This window comes from Puma concolor, chromosome A2 (genome assembly GCF_028749965.1).
Source record: "Puma concolor isolate L17-30 chromosome A2, mPumCon1.1.hap2, whole genome shotgun sequence".
Lineage (NCBI taxonomy): Eukaryota > Metazoa > Chordata > Mammalia > Carnivora > Felidae > Puma > Puma concolor.
Window position 1 is genome coordinate 107,416,639 of NC_141668.1, and position 24,557 is coordinate 107,441,195.

Genomic DNA, 24,557 nt, shown 5'->3' on the forward strand with positions numbered 1-24,557 from the left:
CCGCGAGATCATGACCTGAGCCGAAGTCGGCCTCCCAACCGACTGAGCCACCCAGGTGCCCCCCCCCTTGCTCATTTTTGAACAAATGTCAAAGACATAACACCTGAAATCCAGACACGTTCCCAGACACGTCCCCCCTGGGTGGTTTTATGCATCTGAACTCATGGGACAACCACAAACAATTCTGGATGGCCCACTATACAGTTGCGTCTCCCAGCTGCTAACTGGAAATCCTCCGTGGAGCCACGGTTTTATGAAATTCTTCTGTCCCTGTCTCTTTGTGCACTCTGTAATGTTCCGGGTTGCTAGCCCAACCAGTAATCAAACAGGAAAATATGTCTTACGTCTTTGGAGACGAATGGTCGCCGCTGGGGTCATCTGCTGCCAAGCCGTCACTCAGGATGAGAAGGAGAGTGTGCAGGGCTTCTAGCACCTTCCGGGGCTCAGTCTCTTCCACAAACTGATCGCCGAGAGCCTCCAGGCTGCGGGCAGCCCCTTCGAGCACCTTCTGAAGCAGGCTGCCTTTTTGCCACTGATCGAACACCTTCACGTTGGGAAACGAAAACACTATTATTAACAATAACGCGTTATTGTTGATGGCATGTGCGTAAGAAATATTAACGGGGCCTTTGAGAGGACAGACAGCCCATTTTTACGATGCTGGCAGACTGGCATGTCTGTCAGTTGCCTTACAATTTAATTTCTGTTCAGAACTGGAAGATGACAAATCGCCATCGATGGAGGCACACGGCCCTTTCGCGGAGGTGCCATCTGTCCTGCCCTCACCCACTGCCATTTTTCAAAAGAGAAGGCGACAACACACATCGTTGAACAGGACCCGGATGCCCCAAAAGCGAAACTGACACGTTTGAAACGCGTGCCATGGTGGAAATACGTTGCCATACTTAGCGATTCCGTTGTAACGAACACAAGGTTACTCAGTACCGTTCTGCGTCGCGGACTCGGGGATCACGATACTACAGGCAATTCGTATTGCCGTTTCCCATCGACGTGCCAACAGAGACACTGCGTGTCCACGTCACGAGGATCGTGAACACTCGTGTGTGCTGAATAACCCTTCATTAACCACGGGGGCAGGCCGCCCAGACAACGCACAAAGTGCATGTGTCACCCAGCATGCTGGCGCTGGTCGGCCCGACGCTGGCCCTCGACCCTTTCCGTGCCAGATACACGGAGTGCCACCCGGTGGATAACCACGCCTGCATTTCGGTAACGATCTTGTATCTACTATTGGAGATTTTGACCCTTGTCGGTAATAGGCATTAGGAAAAAAACAGACCAAGATACGTGTCCTGTGAGGAAAAGGTAACGTAATGTCCAGTGAAGTCAATGGAGGGTACTGGCACCCAGGCCCTGCTTCACACCGTATCCACGGCTCGCTGAAGAACACCCTGCCGGGAATTCGCCAGGCTCCCCCCCACCGCCGGCCTCCAAGCTGTCGGTATGTGATCACCCCCGCACTCCGAGCCACACCATCGCGTCCACGAAAGCAGGCCACCGCCTCTTTCTCCCTGTTTGTCAACGCGAGAGTAAAGGCACAGGCCGTGTGGCACCCAAGCCCTCCAGGGGCAGGAGCCCAGCATCTGAACGCCCACAAAGGGCACCCGGCGGCCCCGTGGAAATCCCACAGGCCAGAAGCAGACTCTTCCCATCGTGAGCACATGTGTCTCACCAAGACAGGCTTTCTGGTGACATTTGTGTGGACGCATCAGCGAGCTGAGGCCGATGGGTGCACGTGGGAGAAGGGCACATCATGGGCAGGACACACGATGAAAGAGGGAACAACGTATGGGGAAAGCGAGAGGATCTGCGGGCTTAAAGCTTCGGTGAGAGAGAGCAGTGAGCCGCATAGACCTGCGTGGTACTCCAGTCCACACTTACACCGCGTGTTACCTACTCCACTAAAACTGAAGGGGTGCCAGGGCGGGGAGAGGGGGTTGGTGCACACAGGCGGTGAAGCGTCCCACTTCAGCTCAGGTCTTGATCTCACAGTCTGTGAGTTCAAGCCCCGCGTCAGGCTCTGTGCTGACAGCTCAGAGCCTGGAGCCTGCTTCCGATTCTGTGTCTCCTTCTCTCTCTGCCCCTCCCCCACTCGTGCTCTGTGTCTCTCTCTCAAAAATAAATATTTTAAATAAATAAATAGGGGCGCCTGGGTGGCTCAGTCGGTTAAGCGTCCGACTTCGGCTCAGGTTACGATCTCACGGTCCATGAGTTCGAACCCCACGTCGGGCTCTGGGCTGATGGCTCAGAGCCTGGAGCCTGCTTCCGATTCTGTGTCTCCCTCTCTTTCTGCCCCTCCCTTGCTCACACTGTGTCTCTCCTCTCTCAAAAATAAACACAAATACTAAAAATAAATAAAATCGAACAATGAGAGACAGGGGAGGAGAGGGAAGGATTCGGACACGCCGAGGGGGTTCACGGTGGCACCGAACCTGCTTGTAGACTTGCAGCCAGCTGACCGCGTGCACCAGGTAGTCTGTGGCCGCTGACCAGCGGGGGTGACAGTCTCCAGGGTGACCTTCTTGGCCAGCTTCGTCCTCGGAGGTTCGGGACAAGACGGAACACATCATCCGCTCCAAGGTCCCATCTGTGGGAATCTGGCAACAATATGAAATACATTTACAAGTGCGCTTTTTTCCAGAATATTCCTTTCTAAGAATAGTACCACCACCTTGCCAAAGGAAGGGCTCTGGGCTTTGCATGACGGGAGAAGTCAACAGGTTGATCAAGTGGCAGTTATATTGTTGGCGTGGAAGGAAGCCTTTTGGAACTCTGTTTTTCACGAAGGCCCACAAGCCGTGGGAACAGCGGTTTCTCTGCACGGAGGACACAGGGTGACTCAAATATTGCTCATTTGTACTCTCCGGCCAAAAGCAAACAGGGGCCAGCCCGGTTCAGTGGGCACCTTGGCCTGCCAAAGCCGCTTTGCCGGAAACATTTTCTCTTCTAACTTCATCCGTCAAAGACGATTCAAACTGGAGTTCTGGGTCAGAAACAGTGTGACATTTTGGAACCATATCTCCTTTATTTCTGTAAATGAACTTCTGGTTTTTGGTTTTTTGTTTTAATTTATTTTGAGAGAGTGTGTGTGTGCAGAGAGAGGGAGAGAGAATCCCAAGCAGGCCCCATGCTATCAGCACAGAGCCTGACACGGGGCTTGATCCCAGAAACCGTTGAGATCACGACCTGAGCCGAGATCAAGAGTCGGACTGAGCCCCCCAGGCGCCACGTAAATGAACTCCTACATGCAGTTTCTGCAATGTCGCTCTGCAAAAATACCTACGTGTGTGGGAACGAACGACATTCCAGTTACACAGATTTACAATAACTTCAGGGCCACGTTTCAGAAACTCTACTGATGGCAACAGTGAAAAAACATCAACGTCCCAGGCCTGGGTGGGTCTGTCAGCCGAGTGTCCAACTCTTGCTTTCAGCTCAGGGCTCGATCTCACGACTGTGCGATCGAGCCCCACATCCTGTTCTGCTCCGACAGTGCGGAACCTGCTTGGGATTCTCTCTCTCTCTCTCCTTCTTTCTCTGTGCCCTTCCCCTGTTCTCTCTCTCACTCTCAAAATAAATAAATAAACTTTAAAAAAAAAAAAGTATTCAAGCCCCATTTGGTTCCTTTGTGGTTCCCTTGGGGATGCAGAGAACTAATACTCAAGTCACAAAGCCACAGCACCTGTTAGGGAAACAAGGCCCCGTCCCCTCTCCCAGGACTCGAAGGGTCTGTGAGAGGTAGATACACCAATGTGCCTGTCACAGGTCACCCAGGAGAGAGGGCACGAGAGTTCCACGGGCCCGTGAGAGATGATCGAGCTGTTTGCTCGGTGGGGAGTGGAGAACGGAAGAGAGAAAGATCCCTCTGCTCTGGGGGTCGCATAAGCAGAGGCCCAGAGTGGCAGCGCCTGCAATCAGGCAGGCCCAGGGCAGGACCCAGGAAACCATCACGATGCTGGCTCCTGAGGGGCCCTCCGTGGGGTGGGGGGCAGGGTGATGGTCCCCCAAGGCGCTCACATGTTAACTCCAGAACCTGTGAATAGGTTAAGAGTGGTGTTGGCCAGTGGCCTTAAGGTTGCTAACCAGCAGACCTGGAGACGGGGAGATCATTCCAGATTATCCACGAGCCCCAAGAAATCACAGGGCTCCTTCAATGTGGGAGGGAAAGGCGACCGAGCCGGAGCTGACACATCCTGAGAAAAACTCAGTCCACTATCACTGGCCTAGGGAAGGGGCCCCAAGCCACGGAGCACAGAGGCTTCTAGAAGCTGGAAGAGCAAGGAAACAGCACCGGGGGACACAGATTTTAGCCCAGGGAGACCTGAGTGAGACTTCTGACTCCCAGAGCCATGTGGTAATGAATGTGTGCTGTGTGGGGCAACAGTGTTGGTGGTAACTCGTATCAGCAGCCACAGGAGACTCCTACCCGTGACATATGCTCTGTGCTGTCCCCCGACCATTTTCCTTGTAGTTCTAATCTCAAAATAGTTGCCTTTCTTTTTTTTTTTCTTAATTAATTTATTTACTTTCAGAGAGAGAGAGAGAGAGAGACAGAGACAGAGAGTGTGCAGGTGCACACACAGTGAGCCAAGGAGGGGCAGAGACAGAGAGGGAGAGAGAGAATCCCAAGCAGACTCCTCACTGTCTGCGCAGAGCCCGACGCGGGGCTTGAACTCACGAACTGTGATATCGTGACCTGAGCTGACATCAAGAGTCGGACACCTAACCCCTGAGCCACCCAGGCACCCCTCAAAATACCTGCCCTTTCAAGGTAAACGTTCTTTGTAATTTGATGAGAAAACGGGGTCGGGAAGTACGGACAATACGGGAGTAGAGTCAGCAGCTGGGGCGTTCCTATGCTGTCTACAACAGCGCCCACGAAAGACGCCAAAGGGCACAACTCCAAATCCCACGGGAGGGAGATGGTTCACGAAATTGCACCAGATGTGACAGAGGAACGGAAAACCGCGTCTCCCGGCCAAGTGTAAGACCTGCCTGGCAGAAGGAATTTTCCAGACGCCTCGCCGCTCGGCAGTTAGCGGCCACACCTGGCTGAGACCAGGGTGACACCCCCAGATTCGCTGCTCAGACCTGTAACCCAAAAGTGAAAAGCCAACGGTAGCTCGTGTCAAGGTGGACAACACCATGAGGGAAGTGCCAGGTCATGGGAACTCAGGAAAGCGAGTGAACCCCACGCCCTGAGCACAGACCGGGACCCTAACAGGAGGGTGCAGGTCTCGTCCAAACTGTCAGTCCCTCAGCCCTGACCCAGGGGCTGCACCAGAAAGGCCCTCACGTCGGGGGCATCCGTGCAGCAAAAGGAGACAGAGGTACAGTTCTGGGGTCCTGCACCACGCAGAGCAGAAGCGCCCGCACAAGGGACAAAAGGGAGCCGTGCAGGCGGAGCCCCTTCCAGAACAGTGTGCAAACACAGTGGAGGCCCCTATCTGCTGAGTCCAGGGGGCCTGTGACCTTGAGGGTCCTGCCGTCCCGGTGACAGCATCTCAGCCTGGAGAGCGGTCGTCTCCTGCCCCCTGGCTCGCTGCCGCCTCAGCTGCAGAATCTCACTCCCTCCCCCGGCCTGGCTTCTCCCCCGGCCAGTGCCAAGAGCGAGAATCACTTCCTATTACAGTCACACCTCGGTTTCCCAGCCTAATTCGCTCCGGGAACACGCTTGTCATCTAAACACTTGTATATCAAAGCGAATTTCAAGAACCATTTGCTCAGTTGTGATCACGTGACATTTGGCGTCACGTACGACTCGTGTTGCAAGACATCGCTCGTTTACCAAGTTAACATTTATTAGGAACGCTTGCTGGTCCCGCGGAACACTCGCAGAACGAGTTAACTCACAACCCAAGGTTTTGCCGTACTTCCAGACTGCCTCTGGGGCTGGGCTAAAATGACAAGGTAAGAGGAAGGGACACTCCCAGAAAGGCCAAACCAGCAGGGGCCTGCCATGCCCACGCAGCGCCGACGTGAAGGGGGGGGGGCTCTCCGTCCTCCCATCCCACCTCCCACCCACCCTGGGAGCACTCTCAAAGGAGCACTCTCACAGAGAAGCACCAAGAACGCGTACCTCCTGTAGTTCGACTGAGTAATTCAGGATCTGTTCTGCATGAAGGTCGTCAAAACCAAATCGGGACTTCAGGTCAGCCTGGACCTTCTGTGGATCCCACACCAGCTTCTTCAGGGACAAGGTGTATCCTAAGTCTGCAAGACAGCCAACGATTTATACCGTCAGTTGTTTCCACGTTGTGACACGTCTGACGTAACTCGGAAAACGACACCTTGTTCACTGCTACAAGAAAAGTAAATAAAGAGCAAAGGCTACGCAGACAATCAAGCCGGAGAAGCCAACAGGAGCCAGTGCTGGACGCCACAGAGAGCTTGCTGGGACAGCAGGTGCCCCTGGTATTAATGATCGCAGAGTTTCCGGAGCAAACATGACAACCTATGTCAAGAACTTCACGAAATTCAAATCGCTGAGCCTGCTAATTTCACTCCTAAAAATCTATCTCAAGAAACCTCATCAGCTGCATGAAGAAAAAGTAAGGAACAACCATGCTACCACATTGGTTTTAGACCGATTAAAGATTAAAAACCAGGTAAGCATCTAGCATGGGAGAAAAGCATAAATTACGGTATATTCGTGGCATAAAATACTGCAGTCTTTTTTTTTTTTGAGAAAGTGCACACGCATTCACATGCTCATGGGGGGGGGGGGGGGAGAAGCAGTGACAGAAGGGGACAGAGAATCCCAAGCGGGCTCCGTCCCTTCGGCACAGAGCCCGACCTAAGGCTCGATCTCACAAACCATGAGATCATGACCTGAGCAGAAATCCAGAGTCAGACGCTTAACCGACCGAGCCACCCAGGCGCCCCAATACTGCAGTCTTCAAGACCACATTTCTAAAAACTATTTAAGGTCGTAGATGAAAGTTCCCTTAGCAGAGTTAATCAAGGTAGAAAACTCATTAGGGGTCACCTGGGGGGCTCAGTCCGCTGAGCATCCGACTCCAGCTCAAGTAATGATCTCACGGTTCATGACTTCGAGCCCCCCACATCGGGCTCTGTGCCGTCAGCGCAGGCCCCACTTCAGATCCTCTGTCATCCTCTCTCTCTGGCCCTCCCCCACTTGTACTCTCTCAAAAATAAATACACATTTAATTTTTTTTTAACATTTATTTATTTTTGAGACACAGAGAGACAGAGCATGAATGGGGGAGGGTCAGAGAGAGGAAGACACAGAATCCGAAACAGACTCCAGGCTCTGAGCTGTCAGCACAGAGCCCGACGCGGGGCTCGAACTCACGGACCGCGAGATCATGACCTGAGCCAAAATCAGCCGCTTAACTGACTGAGCCACCCAGGCGCCCCAAAAATAAATACACATTTAAATAAATACATAATAATAAATAAATAAAACCCATTAGGTACCCAAATGATCCCGCACCTCCACCTGGAAATGGCATGCCCGAAATATAATTCCAAGACCTCCCCCCCTCGCCCCCCGAGGCTTGACATAGTTTCTGCGAGCAGGGCCTGACAATGGCAAACACAAAAGCTTGTAAGTTCCGAGGTGAGCCTCCACCTGAAATCCCGTCATGAGACGACTTCAGACCGCGATCAACACGCGTCTGCTCAGTGTCCACACGTGCAAAGGACCACAAAACCATTCTCAGGTGCGTGACCTCTCGGTGCCCTTAAGTTGACGCTGTGGGTCAACGGAAAAGGCCTAGTCCTGCCGCCTACAAAACAGGCCCAGCCACGGGGAACTTTAGGAAGGTGTTGAAAAAAGACAGACCCCAGGAATCCAAGACTCCTTACTCTCCGTCTGGCTGTCCTTGCATAAAAGGGGTCACGGTCTGGTTCTGAGATTTTTAAGCTAGCATTTGTTACGTATCGAGGGCACTTTCATCTCCAGGTGAGTTGTACACAGCACACCAGGCAGGTGCAGTAATATTATCCTCTTTGGGGGCGTAAGGAAGCAGACATCCAGAGCCACGCAAGGTCACACTGCTCGATTTAGTCACGACTCAAACCCAGATCTGATCCCCAGCCCTGAGCTGTAACCACTAATCTCTCCTGCTCTCAGAATGTGTCAGAATTACTCTGCAGAGCTGCAGAGAAGCTCTCCGTGGGGGCAGGGGTCTCCCTACGCTGAGTCACCAGCAACAGGTAAAAACCTGGGTGTGACTGGGGTGATGGAGGGCGTCATGTTGGGTTGTTCCAAGGAGCCAGAGAAGTCTGGAAGGGCTAGAAATCTGTGTGTAACCACCTCATTACATAGGTCAAGAGATAGACTTCAAGAGTTAGGGGCAGACAGAGAACAGGAACCTGGGCTCCTGGCCCCAGGCCTGCCTGCCCCCAACGTAGCTCTCATATCTGTGCCAGGAATATCTCTCCACAAAGCATATCTGCTGATCCAGCGTTCTTCTGTGATCTGGCCCGGGGTCTCTTTCTGGATCGCCTCCTACCATCACCCACGACCCCAGAAACACTGAACATCAAATACACGGGGAGCTTCACATACAATTCTTCATGGCCATGCTTCCTCATGTCTTTGGTGAAGTAGAACTCATCCTTCAAAACGTCTCCTTGATGCTTTTCCTGAGAAAGATGCAGATCCCTACTCTGGGTTTTGCTTTTTCTTCATTGGCACATCTGTCTCCTATACTAAACATGACTTCCCTGTTGCAAGAACCATGTATTATCCAGGTTTTTATTCCCATTCATGGAATGGTGTTTGGTTCATAGAACATACTCCATAAGCATTTACTGTAGGAGAGAATGAGTGGATGGATGGATGGATGGATGGATGGATGGATGGATGGATGTGTGGATAGATGGTTGGGTATCCACCTGGTGGACAGGTGGGTGAATGGATGAATGTGTGGATGGGTACAGGAATGACAGATAGATGAATGTACAAATTATAACTCTACAGTTTGCTCCATGAATCTCCCTTACAGAAACAGAAGTAGAGAAAGAGAGAAAGATAACTAAAAGTAAAATATTCAGGTCCAGTTGGCAATTCAGGAAGTAATACGCCAGAGTAGAATAGTGCCTATGGCACTGGGAGGTGGGGAAATGGGGAGATACCAGTCAAAGGGTGCAAACTTTTAGTTATAAGATGAGTAAGTTCTGGAGACCTAATGTATAGCCAGATGACTCTAATCAATAACAGTGTATCGTATACTTGCAATTTGCTAAGAGATCGTAAGTGTTATCACCAAAGAAAAGGTAACTAACTATGGGAGGTGATAGATGGGCTCGCTAATGCCATTGTGGTACTAACTACATGACGTACACGTGTCTCAAACTGTCACACTGTACACTTTAAACACACACGATTTTATTTGTCAACATAAACTAAATACTCTTTTTCTAATAAAAACTTCTTTTTGAAAGAGAGAGAGAAAGAGCACACACGTGCTAGTAGGGGAGGGGCAACGAGAGCGACGAGAGAGAGGAGACAGAGAGAGGAGAGAGGGAGAGACAGGAGAGAGAGAGAGGGAGAGAGAAAGAGAGAGAGAGAGAGAGAGAGAGAGAGAGGACCCCAAACAGAGCCCGACGCGGGCTGGATCCCATGATCCTGGGATCGTGACCCGAGCTGAAATCGAGATGCTCGACAGACTGAGCCACCCAGACGCCCCTAAGTGTAATAAACACTCAATGAAAAAAAGAAAGAAAGAATATCGTGGGTCAAGAATAGAGCCAAGTAATTCCATCCCTTCCCCTGCAGAAGGCGTTTGTTCATTCAGCTCGTGGGCTTTCCAAATCCACATCCCCCTGCCTCTTCTCGCCAGCCTCACTATTTTTCAAATATTTCTCCCAAATAGGAGCAGAGGAGAGAGGAAAGATTCAAATCGCAGAACGAAGGATAGATCTAACCTTAGAGGACGTCAAAGAAAAGAATTTTAGGGGCACCTGCGTGGCTCGTCAGTTGAGCGTCCGACTCTTGATTTCAAGTAGTGATTTTGAGGGATCAAGCCCTATGTGGACTCCGCACTGAGCCTGGAGCCTGCTTGGGATTCTCCCCCTCTCTCTCCCTCTCGCCCAGTCGCTCACTTGCTCTCTCTCAAAATAAATAAACATCTTTTTAAAAAGAATCTTAAGATCACCTATTTCCTAATCAAAACTAGCCCATGTATTAGCAACGGCCACAGAATTTCAACAGTGGAAAGTCAAATGCAGTTCAGAGTTCCAAATTTCCAGTCTCCTTCTCCCTTTTATTAACAGAAACAATGGGATCCTTTGGCATTTGACATTTTCATTAAGTCATTTCTTGAACAGCATCTCCACTCTGTGCTGGCTATCGACGAAGTTCACTAGGGAAACGAATTTTCCCACGAGCTCTCGGGCCCACCTACCAGGGGTGGCCGCTCCCTGCTCCTGCAGAAACGTCAGCATCGAAACAGTCACATTCAGCGCGATTTCAGAAATGGTGGAAAACCTGTGGTCGAGTGGCAGCCAGTCTAAATCTTCCAAAGTTGCCAAGGAACTGCAACGAAAATAAAAGCAAAGGGACGTGAGCCAGCTCAGCACACGGGGCTGCACCGACTCACACTTGCCCGCCAGCCAGGTCAAAGCCCTTTGCGGGATGTGGCCCACCACTGACACACAGGCATTCACCGTGGCTTCAAATGCCACCCTACACACCCTGGGCTGGGGACTAATGGTCACCTGGCACGGCTGGCCAGGGTCCAAAGTACTGTCATCTCAGCAAAGCAAATGGGCAGGCAGGCAGGCTGCTTCACGTTCAGATCATCAGTTTACAATCTGGAGGTGCCCTCCTAGAACACCATGTACCCCATCCCCCGCTGGGTGCCCCTGTGGTCTGAATAAGTCAGGGGCACAATCAGTGGTCACCAGCCTGTTTCACAGAACAAGGGGCTTCAGGGAATCCACATATAAATTGTGCTGATTTTATTCTTTAAATATCTATATTTTATAAGGAATTATATTAAGTATAATTACAAATAATTAAGCTTGGGGGCGTCTGGGTGGCTCAGTCGGTTAAGCATCCAACTTCATCTCAGGTTATGATCTCAACGTCCGTGAGTTCGAGCCCCGCATCGGGCTCTGTGCTGACAGCTCGGAGCCTGGAGCCTGTTTGGGATTCTGTGTCTTCCTTGCTCTCTGCCCCTCCCCTGCTTGCTCTCTCTCTCTCTCTCTCCCTCTCTCAAAATTAATAACATTTAAAAAAAATTTTTAAATGGTAGTTGTTCTTTGTGGTTTATTTAATCATTGAAGTATAATGAATATACTTCATGCAGATTTTCTTGGTATCGTGTCACCAAAGCAAAACAGAGGAGTAAAATGAATGCCGGAGGTGATAGGGTTCAACAACATTCAGCAGTAACCTCTAATTTGGAATTCTGTCTCCAAAGAGCCCACTCACTGCCCGTGCTAACACATTCAGGGCTTAGAGCAAGGATGCGTGTAGAAGCATACCCACTCTATTCAATACAAAAGCTATAAATCAGACCAACAAACTGTCAAATATATGCTCCATTGTCCTACATTGACAAACACGCCTTCATAACAACTTGGAGAGCTGTGTCCAAATTTAGAATTTTCCAATCCTCTGTCAAAATAAATAAATAAACTTTTTTTTGTTCAACGTTTATTTATTTTTGGGACAGAGAGAGACAGAGCATGAATGGGGGAGGGGCAGAGAGAGAGGGAGACACAGAATCGGAAACAGGCTCCAGGCTCTGAGCCATCAGCCCAGAGCCTGACGCGGGGCTCGAACTCACGGACCGCGAGATCGTGACCTGGCTGAAGTCGGACGCTTAACCAACTGCGCCACCCAGGCACCCCATAAATAAACTTTTAAAAAGAGGGATGAGGGGCTCCTGGGTGGCTCAGTTGGTGAAGCATCCAACTTCGGCTCGGGTCACGATCTCACAGTTCATGGGTTCGAGCCCCATGTTGGGCTCTGTGCTGACAGCTCAGAGCCTGGAGCCTGCTTCAGATTCTATGTCTCCCTCTCTCTCTACCCCTCCCCGTTCATGCTCTGTCTCTGTCTCCCAAAAATAAGTAAACGTTAAAAAAAATTTTTTTAATGATCATTTAAAGGGGCGTCTGGCTGGCCCATCAGTGGAGCGTGTGACTCTTGGTCTTGGGGTTGTGAGTTTGAGGCCCACATTGGGTGTGGAGATTACTTACAAATAAAATCTTTACGTCATAATAATAATAACAATTAAAACTACAGGAATATAGGAAACGTTAATGATGTAATGTTAAATTGCTTCGATTGGGGGGGAGTAGGCTCTGACAACGTTACTGCACTTGATAAAATATTCACACAGGTAGACGAGGAGCACCCACAGGGAGGCGAGAGTCCCAGCCAATTCAAGACGCCGCGATCCTGGATTTTTTTCTTGTATCAAACAAGAGATGTTCCCAGAGATATAGATTTCCCTGTGAAAAAGGTGAGGAGAAAAGACCCAACACACCTGTCATTGGTTCGATTTTTCTCTTGCACTTACTTCAGAGCTGCCTGGAGGAGGCGTATCCCCGTGCGGATGCGGTCTGCGACGCCAGTGTCGTGGGCATACAGTCTCGGCAGCAGACGTAGAAAATTCCAGATGTGGGGCTGCTGGTGGAGCTTTTCCAATTTCGAGATCACCTCCTCCGTCTTATTGAGATCAATCTGACAGAAAAACAATACCAAGAGTTTCCCTCCTCCGTGTTTTTCCTGTTCCAAACAGTGGGGCTGGGTTGGCTGCTGAAAACTTTGGCCGTAGAGACTCGTGCCCGGTATGTCACTATTTGGAACAGACAAGATTTGAAAATCTGTCCATTGGGTTAGGAGTTTAAATAGTGTGAAAATAGGGGTCACTGAGTGAGTCAGTTAAGCGTCCAAGTCTTGATTTCAGCTCAGGTCATGATCTCACGGTTCGTGAGTTCACGCCCCACATCAGGCTCTACGCTGACCATGTGGACACTGCTTGGGATTCTCTCTCTCTCTCTCTCTCTCTCTCTGTCTTTCCCCCTCCCCTGCTTGCACGTGTGCCCTCTCTCCCTCAAAATAAATAAATAAACTTAAAAAAAAAAAGGAGGGGCGCCTGGGTGGCTCAGTCAGTTAAGCATCCGACTTCGGCTCAGGTCATGATCTCACAGTCTGTGGGTTCGAGCCCCGCATCAGGCTCTGTGCTGACAGCTCAGAGCCTGGAGCCTGCTTCTGATTCTGTGTTTCCCTCTCTCTCTGCCCCTCCCCTACTCATGCTCTGTCTCTCTCTGTCGCAAAAATAAATAAAAACATTAAAAAAAAAATTAAGAAAAAAAAAAGGAATTTTTCGACAACACCAGCCAGGGAATAAGAAACCACGGACCAGATGTTTCTTCTGGATTAAAAAACAAAACAAAACAAAAAATAAATGAGGGGGGCCCAGAGGGCTCAGTTGGAAAAGCAGGCAACTCTTCATCTCAGGGTGGCGAGTTCGAGCCCCATGTTGGGTGCAGGGATGACTAAAGAAAGAAAGAATGAAACTTTACGAAACATGGAGGGAAACCATTAAAGATGTTCATTCCAGTGGGTGCAAGTTGGAAGGGTTTCCTCCCCAGGCAACAGTGTGGTGAAGTGACATAGAATCCGTCTCACTGAAGGCATAAACCAGCCGCTTTAAAAACCAGCTTTGTGAGGCACCTGGGGGGCTCAGTCGGTTGAACATCCGACCGCCTCTCAGTCTCAGCTCAGGCAGTGATTTCGAGGGACTGAGCCCCTAGTCGGGCTCCGGGCTGAGTGTGGAGCCTGCTTGAGATTCTCTCTCTCCGCCCCTCCCACGTGCGCACACACGCGCACTCTCAATAGATAAATAAGTAAACCTAAAAAAGTAAAAATTAAAAAATAAGTAAAAACTAGCCTTGTGACCAAAGCAGGGAAGGTTGGAACAGCAGGGCAGGACTGAAAGGAGAAAAGGGTCTGTGGGGAAAACCGGAAGCAAACTCCAACTCTAACAGGATGGCTGGCTCTGTCCAGAAGCACCCATTCGTGCCTGGCACGTGGTACAGACACTTGGGATCATTCTAGATGCCCGAGCTTCTCATACTGCACACTAGCAATGGCAAAGCCAAAACCAGAGTATCCCGGAGCCACTAGGTTCCCCCAGGGGAGTCATACCCCCCCCCGGTGGCAGCTGGGAGGGGACAGACCCACGTCTGTGCTCTGCACCCGCACGGCCCTCAGCAGGCCCAGCCCAGGGTCCCGCACCCCCAGAGGAACCTTACAACTACCCTCCAACGGCATCTGGTGCTGTTCTCAGTAAACCCCCGACAACTGCAAGCCCCTGGGCGAAGGGGCGGGGAGGGGGGGGGGGGCGTGCCTGGGGCTCCGGGCCTCTTCAGTGGGAAGGATGAGCCAGCCAGCCACCTCCTGCCCTCTCTGGAGGCCCTGGCTTGCGACTCACTGCCCCCATCCCCAACGTAGGTGGGTCTGTGATTCCTACAGACTTCCTGTCCCAGGCCTGCCTTCCGCTAAAGCTGGAGTGGTGACTGCCACGCCTAAGTGAGTTCAGTTCCACGTACTCCCTGTCCAGCTGCTCCCCCCGGCCTCCCAGGACGCCCACCCACTCATCCTGCACTGTCTTCATGGCCACCTTCCCGCTTTGTCCCCATAGCCCTCGTGTGACGGATCCTTCCTCCCCTCCCATGTCATCACAAAATACCCAAGCTCTGGAACGCCTGGGGGCTCAGTCGCTTCAGCGTCTGACTCTTGATTTCCACCCAGGTCATGATCCCAGGGTCGTGGGATCGAGCCCCGACTCGGGCTCTGTTCTGACAGCACAGAGCCTGCTTGAGATTCCCTCTCTCCCTCTCTCTCTGCCCCTCCTCTGCTCACTCATTCTCTCCATCTCAAAAAATAAGTAAATAAACTTCAAAAAAAAAAAAAAAACACCCAAGCCCCGTGAAATTCAGTGGGCCAACTGCACACCCTTACGCTGGTGGTTGGAGTGTGGCTGGAGGAAGACGGTGAGGCTGAGTCTCCCACAGGCTCACCATGCTTGTCTCGGTGTCCTGAGACCCCTCTCCCTTGGCGGGCGGCGGGGGGGGGGGGGGAGCCAAAGTGCATCCAGATAGTGTCAAATGTCCTGGGGACAAAACTAGTGACTTTACCTGCAGGGTGTGTGCCCAGAGCAAGTCAGAGGGACGTGCCAAACACCCGCATCTCAGACCTGAGAGCAGACGGACTTCAAGTCCATCTGACAAAGCCACCTGTTCCAGGTCACCTGCCAACTGCTGAGGGCCCCAACTTTCACCTTCTGCTCTCCCCAGGCCCAGAGTCTCGCCTGAGAACATGACTTTGGCTGTCTCACATACGGCTTCTACATAGGATGTGAAAACCTAACCTTGGACTAGTTGAACCTTGAACCAAATCATTGGAAAGAAGTGTTTGGGGGCGCCCGGCTGGCTCAGCTGGTTGAGCATCTGACTCTTTGGCTCAGGGCACGATCTCATGGTTCATGGGTTCAAGCCCCGAGTCTGACTCTGTGCTGACAGCACAGAGTCTGCTTGGGATTCTCTCTCTCTCTCTCTCTCTCTGCCCCTCCCCTACTCACACTCTCTTCTCCAAATGAATAAATAAAGTTAAAGAAAAAAAGAAGTTTCCAAGGGTGCCCAATGGGCTCTGTCGGTGGAACGTGCAACTCTTGATCTCATGGTTGTGAGTTCAAGCCCCACCTTATGGGTTGAGTTTACTTAAAAAAAGAAAAAGAAGATGGGGTGCCCGGGTGGCTCAGTTGGTTAACCATCTAACTTCAGCTCAGGTCATGATGTTATGGTTTGTGGGTTCGAGCCCCGTGTTGGGCTGAGCTGACAGCTCAGAGCCTGGACCCTGTTTCGGATTCTGTGTCTTCCTCTCTCTCTGCCCCTCCCCCGCTCATGCTCTCTCGCCTTCAAAAACAAACAGACATTAAAATTTTTTTTTTTTAAAAAGAAAGAAAAAGAAGTATTCGAAAATAAAATAAAAACCAGTGCTTTGAACTTAACCACTATGTGTCCGGAGACTAAGTTTCAAATTCTTGTTAAAATACTTACTGCCAAAAAACTGGAGCCATGAGAAGAATCTACGATAAAAGAGATTTCAGATATTAGTTCAGTAAGCGATCAGAGACCACGTACTGAGCACCTCCTTCTAAGCCCCACCCCCTGGGGCAGGAAGGGGAATTAAGGCTTCAATAGGACGTTTAAGGGCACTCTGGGTCCTCAGCTTCCGTGGGGCACGCTCAGCCGGGGCCCGGGTCGGGGGTGGACACTCAGAGACGAACTTGCCTGGGCCCTTGGATCTTCCTGCCCAAAGTTCCTGTAAGATCTTTGCCTTGTCCATCACGTCGTAAACTTCCTCGGCGAGCTCCCGCACCTCTTCCAGGAAGGCCAGGTCGTTGACCTTCCCGGGCCGGCCAGCTGCAGCCCAGAACCTGGACGAACTTGAAATAAGTGGAATGAGTACCATGGACATCATTCTGCACGGGGCCCCCTTCCCTCGGGGTTCGCGGGCTCGACACCGAGTGCCCACGCGGCGTCCACCAAGCTGGCACGCGTGTACCCTTCCACCCACCTGCCCTGCAGGACCCTCTCTCCTTGACCTTCCAAATGAAAACTAGAACGTTGTCATCAATCTCTCCGTTATCTGTGACGCTCAGCCACTGTATACGGTTACTGGTGGTCCCACGTGTTTCCCTCGCTTAGCACGCCCGGTGAGAGGGGCTGGGGGCCGTGTCTCCATGACCGGCCCAGGCCCCAAGTGCGGAGGACACGGGAGGGAGGTGAGCAGGCGTGCCCCCCCGTAGTGCTTTAGCCAGCCGGGCGAGCCGCCAGGGAAGGGGTGGAAAGTCTGTCCAGAGGGCACTCAGGCAGGCCCGGGGGGAGGCCAAGCCCCCTCTCCCGTTCTCTCAGGCTGACATCTGAAAGACGAAATGGCCCAGTGATGGGAAGACTGGGGTCCAGGGGCGTATCGGCCGGAGACAGCACGTGCAAAGGCCCAGAGATGGGAAGGGGCTGAGGGGTCAGCCAGGGAGACAGAGACAGACAGAGAGGAGAGGGGGAGAGACAAGGGAACGAGAGAGGGAAGCCTATGGTGTGGACACTTGCGGCCACATGACGGTCACGGGCGGAACCCTGCGTGGGCACCAGGGGGAGCTGGGGCAAGGCTTCACCAGGGACAATGGGGTCTCATTTCAATTCTAGAAGAGACCTCTGGTTGTGGGGGGAGGTAGGGTCCACCAGGACAAGGTGGAAGGGACAGGCAGGCTTTGAAAGAGGGAGGTGGGGGCACCTGGAGGGCTCAGTCGGTTGAGCATCTGACTTCAGCTCAAGTCATATCTCACAGTTCGTGGGATCGAGCTCCACGTCGGGCTCAGAGCCTGGAGCTGCTTCAGATTCTGTGTCTCCCTGTCTCTCTGCCCCTCCCCTGCTTGTGTGCACACTCTCTCTCTCTCAAAAAATCAATAAACGTTAAAAAAAGAAGAAGAAGAAATCAGGGGTATCTGGGTGGCTGGGTCAGTTAAGCGTCCGACTTTGGCTCAGGTCACGATCTCACGGTTCATGAGTTTGAGCCCCGAGTCGGGCTCTGTGCCGACAGCTCAGAGCCTGGAGCCTGCTTCGGATTCTGTGTCTCCCTCTCTCTCTACCCCTCCCTTGCTCATACTCAGTCTCGCTGTCTTTCAAAAATAATAAATAAACATTAAAAAAAGGAAAACAAAGAAAGAGGGAGATGGACAGACTCACACACATCCCTGTGAGCCTTTAAAGAACTCGGTGTGAGGTGTGCTGCCACACCCACTTTATTTTCTGTATTTCCAAGGCTTTGACACCAGGCTGCTGACTGCTGACCCCGGAGGGACAGCCCCTCCCAGGGCGACCCCCCCACCATTCCCTAGAGACACCGAGGGCTGGCCACATTTCCATGTCTGCACATCTTACACGTCTGAAAGAACAAATCTCGGGCACCATGAAGAAGGGGCTTTGGGGAGAGGCAGGGTGCGGGATGTCCAGGGTAGAAAGGGGGGCCTCCGCCCCAGGTGGAAAGGGGGGCCTCCGCCCCTGGAGAGCAGGACAGCTCTACAAGGCGGGGCAGGGAGGTGTTGCTGAGGCCCACGTTCACAATGCCCTGTGGACACCAGGAGAGAAGTCAGAGACCCCTTTCCAAGGGGGCCAGCGGTGGGCCAGATATTCAGGCTGCTGTCCATTTCCCATCGGGATGTCCACTGTCCACTTAGGCTTTAAACATAGTATCCCCTTGTCACATTTGTGAGAAACATTTTCTTGGGTTTGTTTGTTTGTTTTTTTAAGTAGGCTTCACGCCCAGCGTGGAGCCCAATGTGGGGCCTGAACTCACGACCTTGAGATCAAGACCCAAGCTGAGATCAAGAGTCAGACACTCAATCAACCCAGGCTCCCCTCTTTGGGTTTTTATTTGCCTTTGATTTCATTTGACTTCATTTCATTTCATTTTCAATGTTTATTATTTTATTTTCTTATATTTTTAATTTTTTTTTTTTTTTTTTTTTTTTTTTTTTGAGGGAGAGAGAGAGCAGGGGAAGGGCAGAGAAGGAGGAGGACAGAGGATCTGCAGGGTCTGAGCTGACAGCACAGAGCCAACGTGGGACTTGAACTCACGGACCATGAGATCATGACCTGAGCCGAAGTAGGATGTTTAACTGACAGAGCCACCCAGGCGCCCCCAGTGGGAATTTATCTTTAATCAGTAAGGCACAACAGACTTAAAATAAAATAGGAAATCATTTCACAAGCTGCTGGGAGTGTGTTGAAGGGATCAGGTGTCCCATCACATTTAGCACACCCAGGAGGAAAAAAAAATTGAAGCTGGGGGGCATTATTCCTGATTAGAGAGTTACAGAGTTTACGAGATTTCGTTCAATCCCAATTCCTGCACTTTGCAAATTAGAGAACACCGTGACCACGAAGTAACAGTTGTCAACCGGTAAATCTGCCTGCTTTGATAATATCAAAGCGTGTCTGATCCCTCCCTCAGACACGGTCATTTGACCCGCCATGAGGTCAGAACAGATCCAACAACACTGACACGTGAGTAAAACCAATTCAAGGCCTTTCAGGGCACAGTCCACTTAAACACGAAGAATGAGGCCCAGAGAATCTACATGGATTTGCTGAAACTCAATGCAGTGACACAGCAGGGCCAGGCCCAGCCACACACTGAATGTCACCAGTCACCTTCTGTCACGCTCCACGGAAACCTCACCTCCTAAAGGGTGGCCTTCACCTCGAGTGGGGTCAAGCACAAGAAAGCACTTATTACTTCTGTCATCGCCTCATGTGAAAGGATTCCAAGGACCCTCGGTTCCATCCATGATGTCACAAATGGCAAGACATCATTCTTTTTCATCGCTGAGTAGTATTCCACTGTATGGAACTAGAATATATCATGCTCAGTAAAGCAAGCCAGCCAGAGAAAGACAGATAGCATATGATCTCACTCTAATGTGGAATCTGAGAAAGACAACAGATGAACATAGGGGAAGGGAAGGGAAAATAAGATCAAGACGGAGAGGGAGGCAAACCATAAGAGACTCTTAAATGCAGAGAACAAAGTGGGAGGTTGATGGGGGTGGGGGGATGGGCTAGAAGGGTGACGGGCATTAAGGAGGGCACCTGTTGGGATGAGCCCTGAGTGTTAATAGATAAGTGACAAATTGCTGAAATCTACTCCTGAAACCAATCCTACGCTGTGTGTTAACTAACTTGAATTTAAGTTTAAAAATTAAATGAATGAACGAACGAACGAAAGAATGAATGAATGAATAAATAAATAAATAAATAAATAAATAAATAAATAAATAAAGGGGCCCTTGGAACCTCTGCTGGGAACCCGCAGAATTAATCACACTGTATCACACTGCTGTACTCCAAGGCAAGTGTCGCTGTCACAATGAGCTGGTCGGATGTTCTTTTTCCAATTGTTATTTCAAAAGTACCTCAATTGTCCCTAAGACCAGATCATGAGAAGCGTTTATGGTGGGAAAAATACATAGAAAATCCCGGGATTAAACACTGATGTGTGAGTGTGCACGTGCACGTGTGCAGGTGGGAGAGGGCGCGTGCGAGCGGGCCCAGGGAAGTCCCAAAACTGTAGTAGGATTTGGGTGGACAGCAAGTTGTGCCTTCCTGAGTCCAGGTCTGTCTTTGGTCCCTTATCAAGGAATGCTTGACCTTGTGAGGTATAGAAGGAAGTGGGGGGGGTCATGACACTCAAGAAAAGGCCACCTGTCAGGGGATGGAAATTGTCTCTCAGCTCTCCCACTGCTAATACCCTCTGGAATCACCAGGTTCCAGAAAGGGCCTCAGTGCATCGAAGCAGCAGAAGCACTCAGGCCCAGCCCTTAGTTTCTGACGAGGAAACTGAGAGCCACCGAGGGGTCCCCTGGAGTCGGTGTTTCTCCAGCAGTGTCTCCCTCGGAAAAGCCTCTTTAAAATAGGATCCCGAGGGGCGCCTGGGTGGCTCAGTCGGTTAAGCGTCCGACTTCGGCTCAGGTCATGATCTCACGGTCCGTGAGTTCGAGCCCCGCGTCGGGCTCTGTGCTGACAGCTCGGAGCCTGGAGCCTGTTTCAGATTCTGTGTCGCCCTCTCTCTGACCCTCCCCCGTTCATGCTCTGTCTCTCTCTGTCTCAAAAGGAAATAAACGTTAAAAAAAAAAATAAAAAAAATTAAAAAAAAATAAATAAATAAAATAAAATAAAATAAAATAAAATAGGATCCCGGGGCACCCGGGTAGTTAGGCGTCTGACTCTGACTCAGGGCATAGTGTCGCGGTTTGTGCGTTTGAGCCTCATATTGGGTGAGCCCCGCTTGGGGTGCGCTTGAGCCCCACTTCGCATTCTCTCTCTCTCTCTCTGCTCCCTCCGCCGCCCCCGTTTGAGGGCATGCTCTCTCTAAATAATAATAATTGGGGCGCCTGGGAGGCTCAGTCAGCTGAGTGTCCAACTCAGGCTCCGGTCATGATCTCATGGTCTGTGAGTTCGAGCCCCGTGTCCGGCTCTGTGCCGACAGCTCAGAGCCTGGAGCCTGCTTCAGATTCTGTGTCTCCCTCTCTCTCTGACCCTCCCCCATTCATGCTCTGTCTCTCTCTCTCTGTCTCAAAAAAATAAAGGTTAAAAAATTTTTTTAATAAATAAATAAATAATAATAGACAAACAAACAAACAAATAAACTACTGGGGCATCTGGGTGGCTCCATTGGTTAAACATCCAACTCTTGGTTTCAGGTCAAGTCATGATCCCGGGGTCATGGTCGTGAGATTGAGCCCCACATCAGGCTCTATGCTGACAGTGTGGAGCTTGCTTGGGATTCTCGCTCTCTCGCTCTCTCTCTCTTTCTCTCTCTCGATCTCTGCCCTCCCCCTGCTTGCACAGACGTGAGCTCAAAAGCACACACACACACACACACACACACACTCCCCCTCTCTCTCAAAATAAATAAGTAAACATTAAAAAAGAACTACCAGTCGGGGCGCCTGGGTGGCTCAGTCGCTTAAGCGTCTGACTTCGGCTCAGGTCACGATCTTGTGGTCCGTGAGTTCGAGCCCCGCGTCGGGCTCTGTGCTGACAGCTCAGAGCCTGGAGCCTGTTTCAGATTCTGTGTCTCCCTCTCTCTCTGACCCTCCCCCGTTCATGCTCTGTCTCTCTCTGTCTCAAAAATAAATAAACGTTAAAAAAAATTTTTTTTTAAAAGAACTACCAGTAAAATAACTGTTAAAAAAAAGACAAAAACTTCTATGGAAACCTAAGTTGAAATGCTCTTCAGCAATAAGGATGGACCGATGGCAAATGGAACAACACAGACAGACAGACCTTAAGAGCATCACGCTCAGTGGAAAACAACAAACCAATCTCCTAAGGTTACAGTCTATGTAATTCACCTTATGTGACCTCACATAAATTTATCTAAATGCTGTATAATTGTACATAATGTAATTTATATATAATTACAGCTCAAAATGAGAAGAGTATGGAGGCAGAGGACACTCGTGGCTGCTGGGGACAAGACGGGGACAGAGGGGTGGGCACAGCTATGCAGGGAGATCATGAAGGATTTTCTGTGCATTGATTAAACTGATACAAGATACTGATTGAACACGATCAAGATATATATTGATTGTGATGGTGGTTACATGAACCTATACGAGAGATCAAATTGTATAGAGATACACACACACACACACACACACACACACACACACAAATGAGTGTAAAACTGATGAAAATAGAGTAAGACCTGGAGTCTACTTAACAATATTGTAACAATGTCAATTTCTTGGTTTTGATATTGTACTAGAGTCATAGAAGATGTTCATGATTTGAAGAAGTCAAACTCACTGTACCATTTTACAACTTTTTAAAGTCATAATCACTTCAAAATGAAAATTAAAAAGTAATGAAGTCAAAAAATAAATGAACTCAGGTAAGAATATTTACAACTGTTATCACAAAGGGCTTAGCGCCTTAATATGTAAAGAGCCTCTGGACATCAAGAAGAAAAATTACAAACCAAGAGAAAAATGGACAAAAGACATGAATAAATATTTTACAGGGAAAAGAAGTATCAAGTGTACATGGAGGCATAAAAATAGGTTCAACATCCCTATAATAAGAAAAATGCAAATAGAACTGTACTGATACATCGTTTCTCATCAGGAAATTGATGAGATGGGGAACCTGGCTGGCTCACTCGGTAAGGCATGCGACTCCTGATCTCAGGGTTGTGAGTTCAAGCCCTACATTGGCCATAGAGTCTACTTTAAAAATAAATGAAATGAAATGTAATGAAATATAAAATAAAACGAGTAAGGAAATAGATGAGAAATCAGATAGGTAGAAATGTCGAAGTTTAACAAGACCTCACCAGGGAAAAAGATATCCTCACATCTTGGAAGACAGATGCAGAATATTATAATCCCCATAAAGGACCAATTGGAAAACACCATCAAAATTAAAAATGCATTTATGTCTTGACTTTGAAATCTGCTTCTAGAAATCACTGCTACATCATACACATACACTACTATGAAGCAGCAGAAGTTGTTAGCAAAATACAGCAACAAGGTAGAGTTAATAAAGCAATAGTGTAGAAAAATGAAATAAAAAATACTCAATTTACATAAATAAAGGCAATAAAGAGGAAAAGGAGAGAACAGAAGAGACCACAAAAGCGGAAAATAAGTCCCAGGGTGCCTGGGTGGCTCAGTCGGTTGAGCATCAGACCCTCAGGTAGTATCCCAGGGACATGGGCTCGAGCCCCAAATAGGAATCTGTGCTGAGTGTGGAGCCTGCTTAAGATTTTGTCTCTCTCTTTCTCTCCCTCTCTCTCTTTCTCTCTCTCTCTCTCTCTCAAATAAAAAAAGAAAAAGAAAGCAAGTGCCAATACATAAATTCAATATATTAAGTATAAATAGTCCCTACATTAAAAGGCAGATTGTCAGACTGGAAAATAAAGCAAGAACCAACTATATGCTGTCTAAACTTTTTTTTTAATTTTTTTTAACGCGTATTTATTTTTGAGAGACAGAACGTGAGCAGGGGAGGGGCAGAGAGAGACAGAGACACAGAATCGGAAGCAGCCTCCAGGCTCTGACAGCACAGAGTCCGACGCGGGGCTCAAACTCACGAACCGTGAGATCATGACCTGAGCCAAAGTTGGATGCTTAACCAACTAAGCCACGCAGGTGCCCCTGTGCTGTCTAAACTTCGAATGTAAAGATACAGATAGGCAAAGAGTAAAAAGACGAAAAAAGACACGTTGTGAGACACTAATCCAAAGAAAACTACTGCATCTATGTAAATATCAAAATAGACTTCAAAACACTGACCACCACCAGAATAAAGAGATTACATATCATTATACAACACAGTGTGTATTATGTATACTATTTGTTGCATATATAATAAAATACACGACATGCATAAGAGATGTAATCGTACGGCACCATTAGGTCATGATAAATGGGTCCATGAAGAAAATATAACAATTTGAAAGCCTATATGCACCAACATCAGAGCTTCAGAGTAAACAGAGCAAAGACCAAGAGAACTGAAAAGAAAAATAGAAAATTCCACAATTATGATTGGAGATTTCATTTGCTTTCTCGACAATTTATAGAACAAGGAGACAGGATATCAGTAGAGATGTTGAAGATTTGAACAAATCCCACCCACCAGCAGAAGGCAAATCATTTCCTTGGTTTCATGTTAAATATTCATCAAAGGAGACCATATACCAGAGCCATAAAATGAGCTTCAACAAAGTTAAAAAGACCTAAATCACGCAGAGTTCTCGGACCACAGTCGAATTATACGTGTATTAGCAATAAAGAAGATCTAAGGAAAATCTTCAAACACTTAGAAATTAAGCATGTAACCTACAAATAACCCATGAGTCAAAGAAGAAACCACAGTGCCAATCAATTAATGTTTTGAACTTAATGCAAATGAAAATACATATCGAAATTTCTGATAGCTGAAAGCAGTGCCCAGGAAGAAATATGAAGCTTTTA

At 49.3% G+C, this 24,557-nt stretch overlaps 1 protein-coding gene across 1 annotated transcript in view; it reads right to left on the reverse strand.

The window, feature by feature from the left end:
• The window catches only part of ABCA13 (ATP binding cassette subfamily A member 13), a 395,455-nt gene that overhangs the window by 333,613 nt on the left and 37,285 nt on the right, over positions 1-24,557 (reverse strand). The window contains exons 4-10 of the mRNA XM_086697122.1: positions 16,303-16,457; positions 16,069-16,097; positions 12,522-12,685; positions 10,398-10,528; positions 6,101-6,234; positions 2,454-2,618; positions 345-544 (exon numbers count right to left, since the gene is read on the reverse strand). Of these exons, the coding sequence (XP_086553248.1) occupies positions 345-544; positions 2,454-2,618; positions 6,101-6,234; positions 10,398-10,528; positions 12,522-12,685; positions 16,069-16,097; positions 16,303-16,457 (978 nt within the window). The remainder of the gene's footprint in view (positions 1-344; positions 545-2,453; positions 2,619-6,100; positions 6,235-10,397; positions 10,529-12,521; positions 12,686-16,068; positions 16,098-16,302; positions 16,458-24,557) is intronic.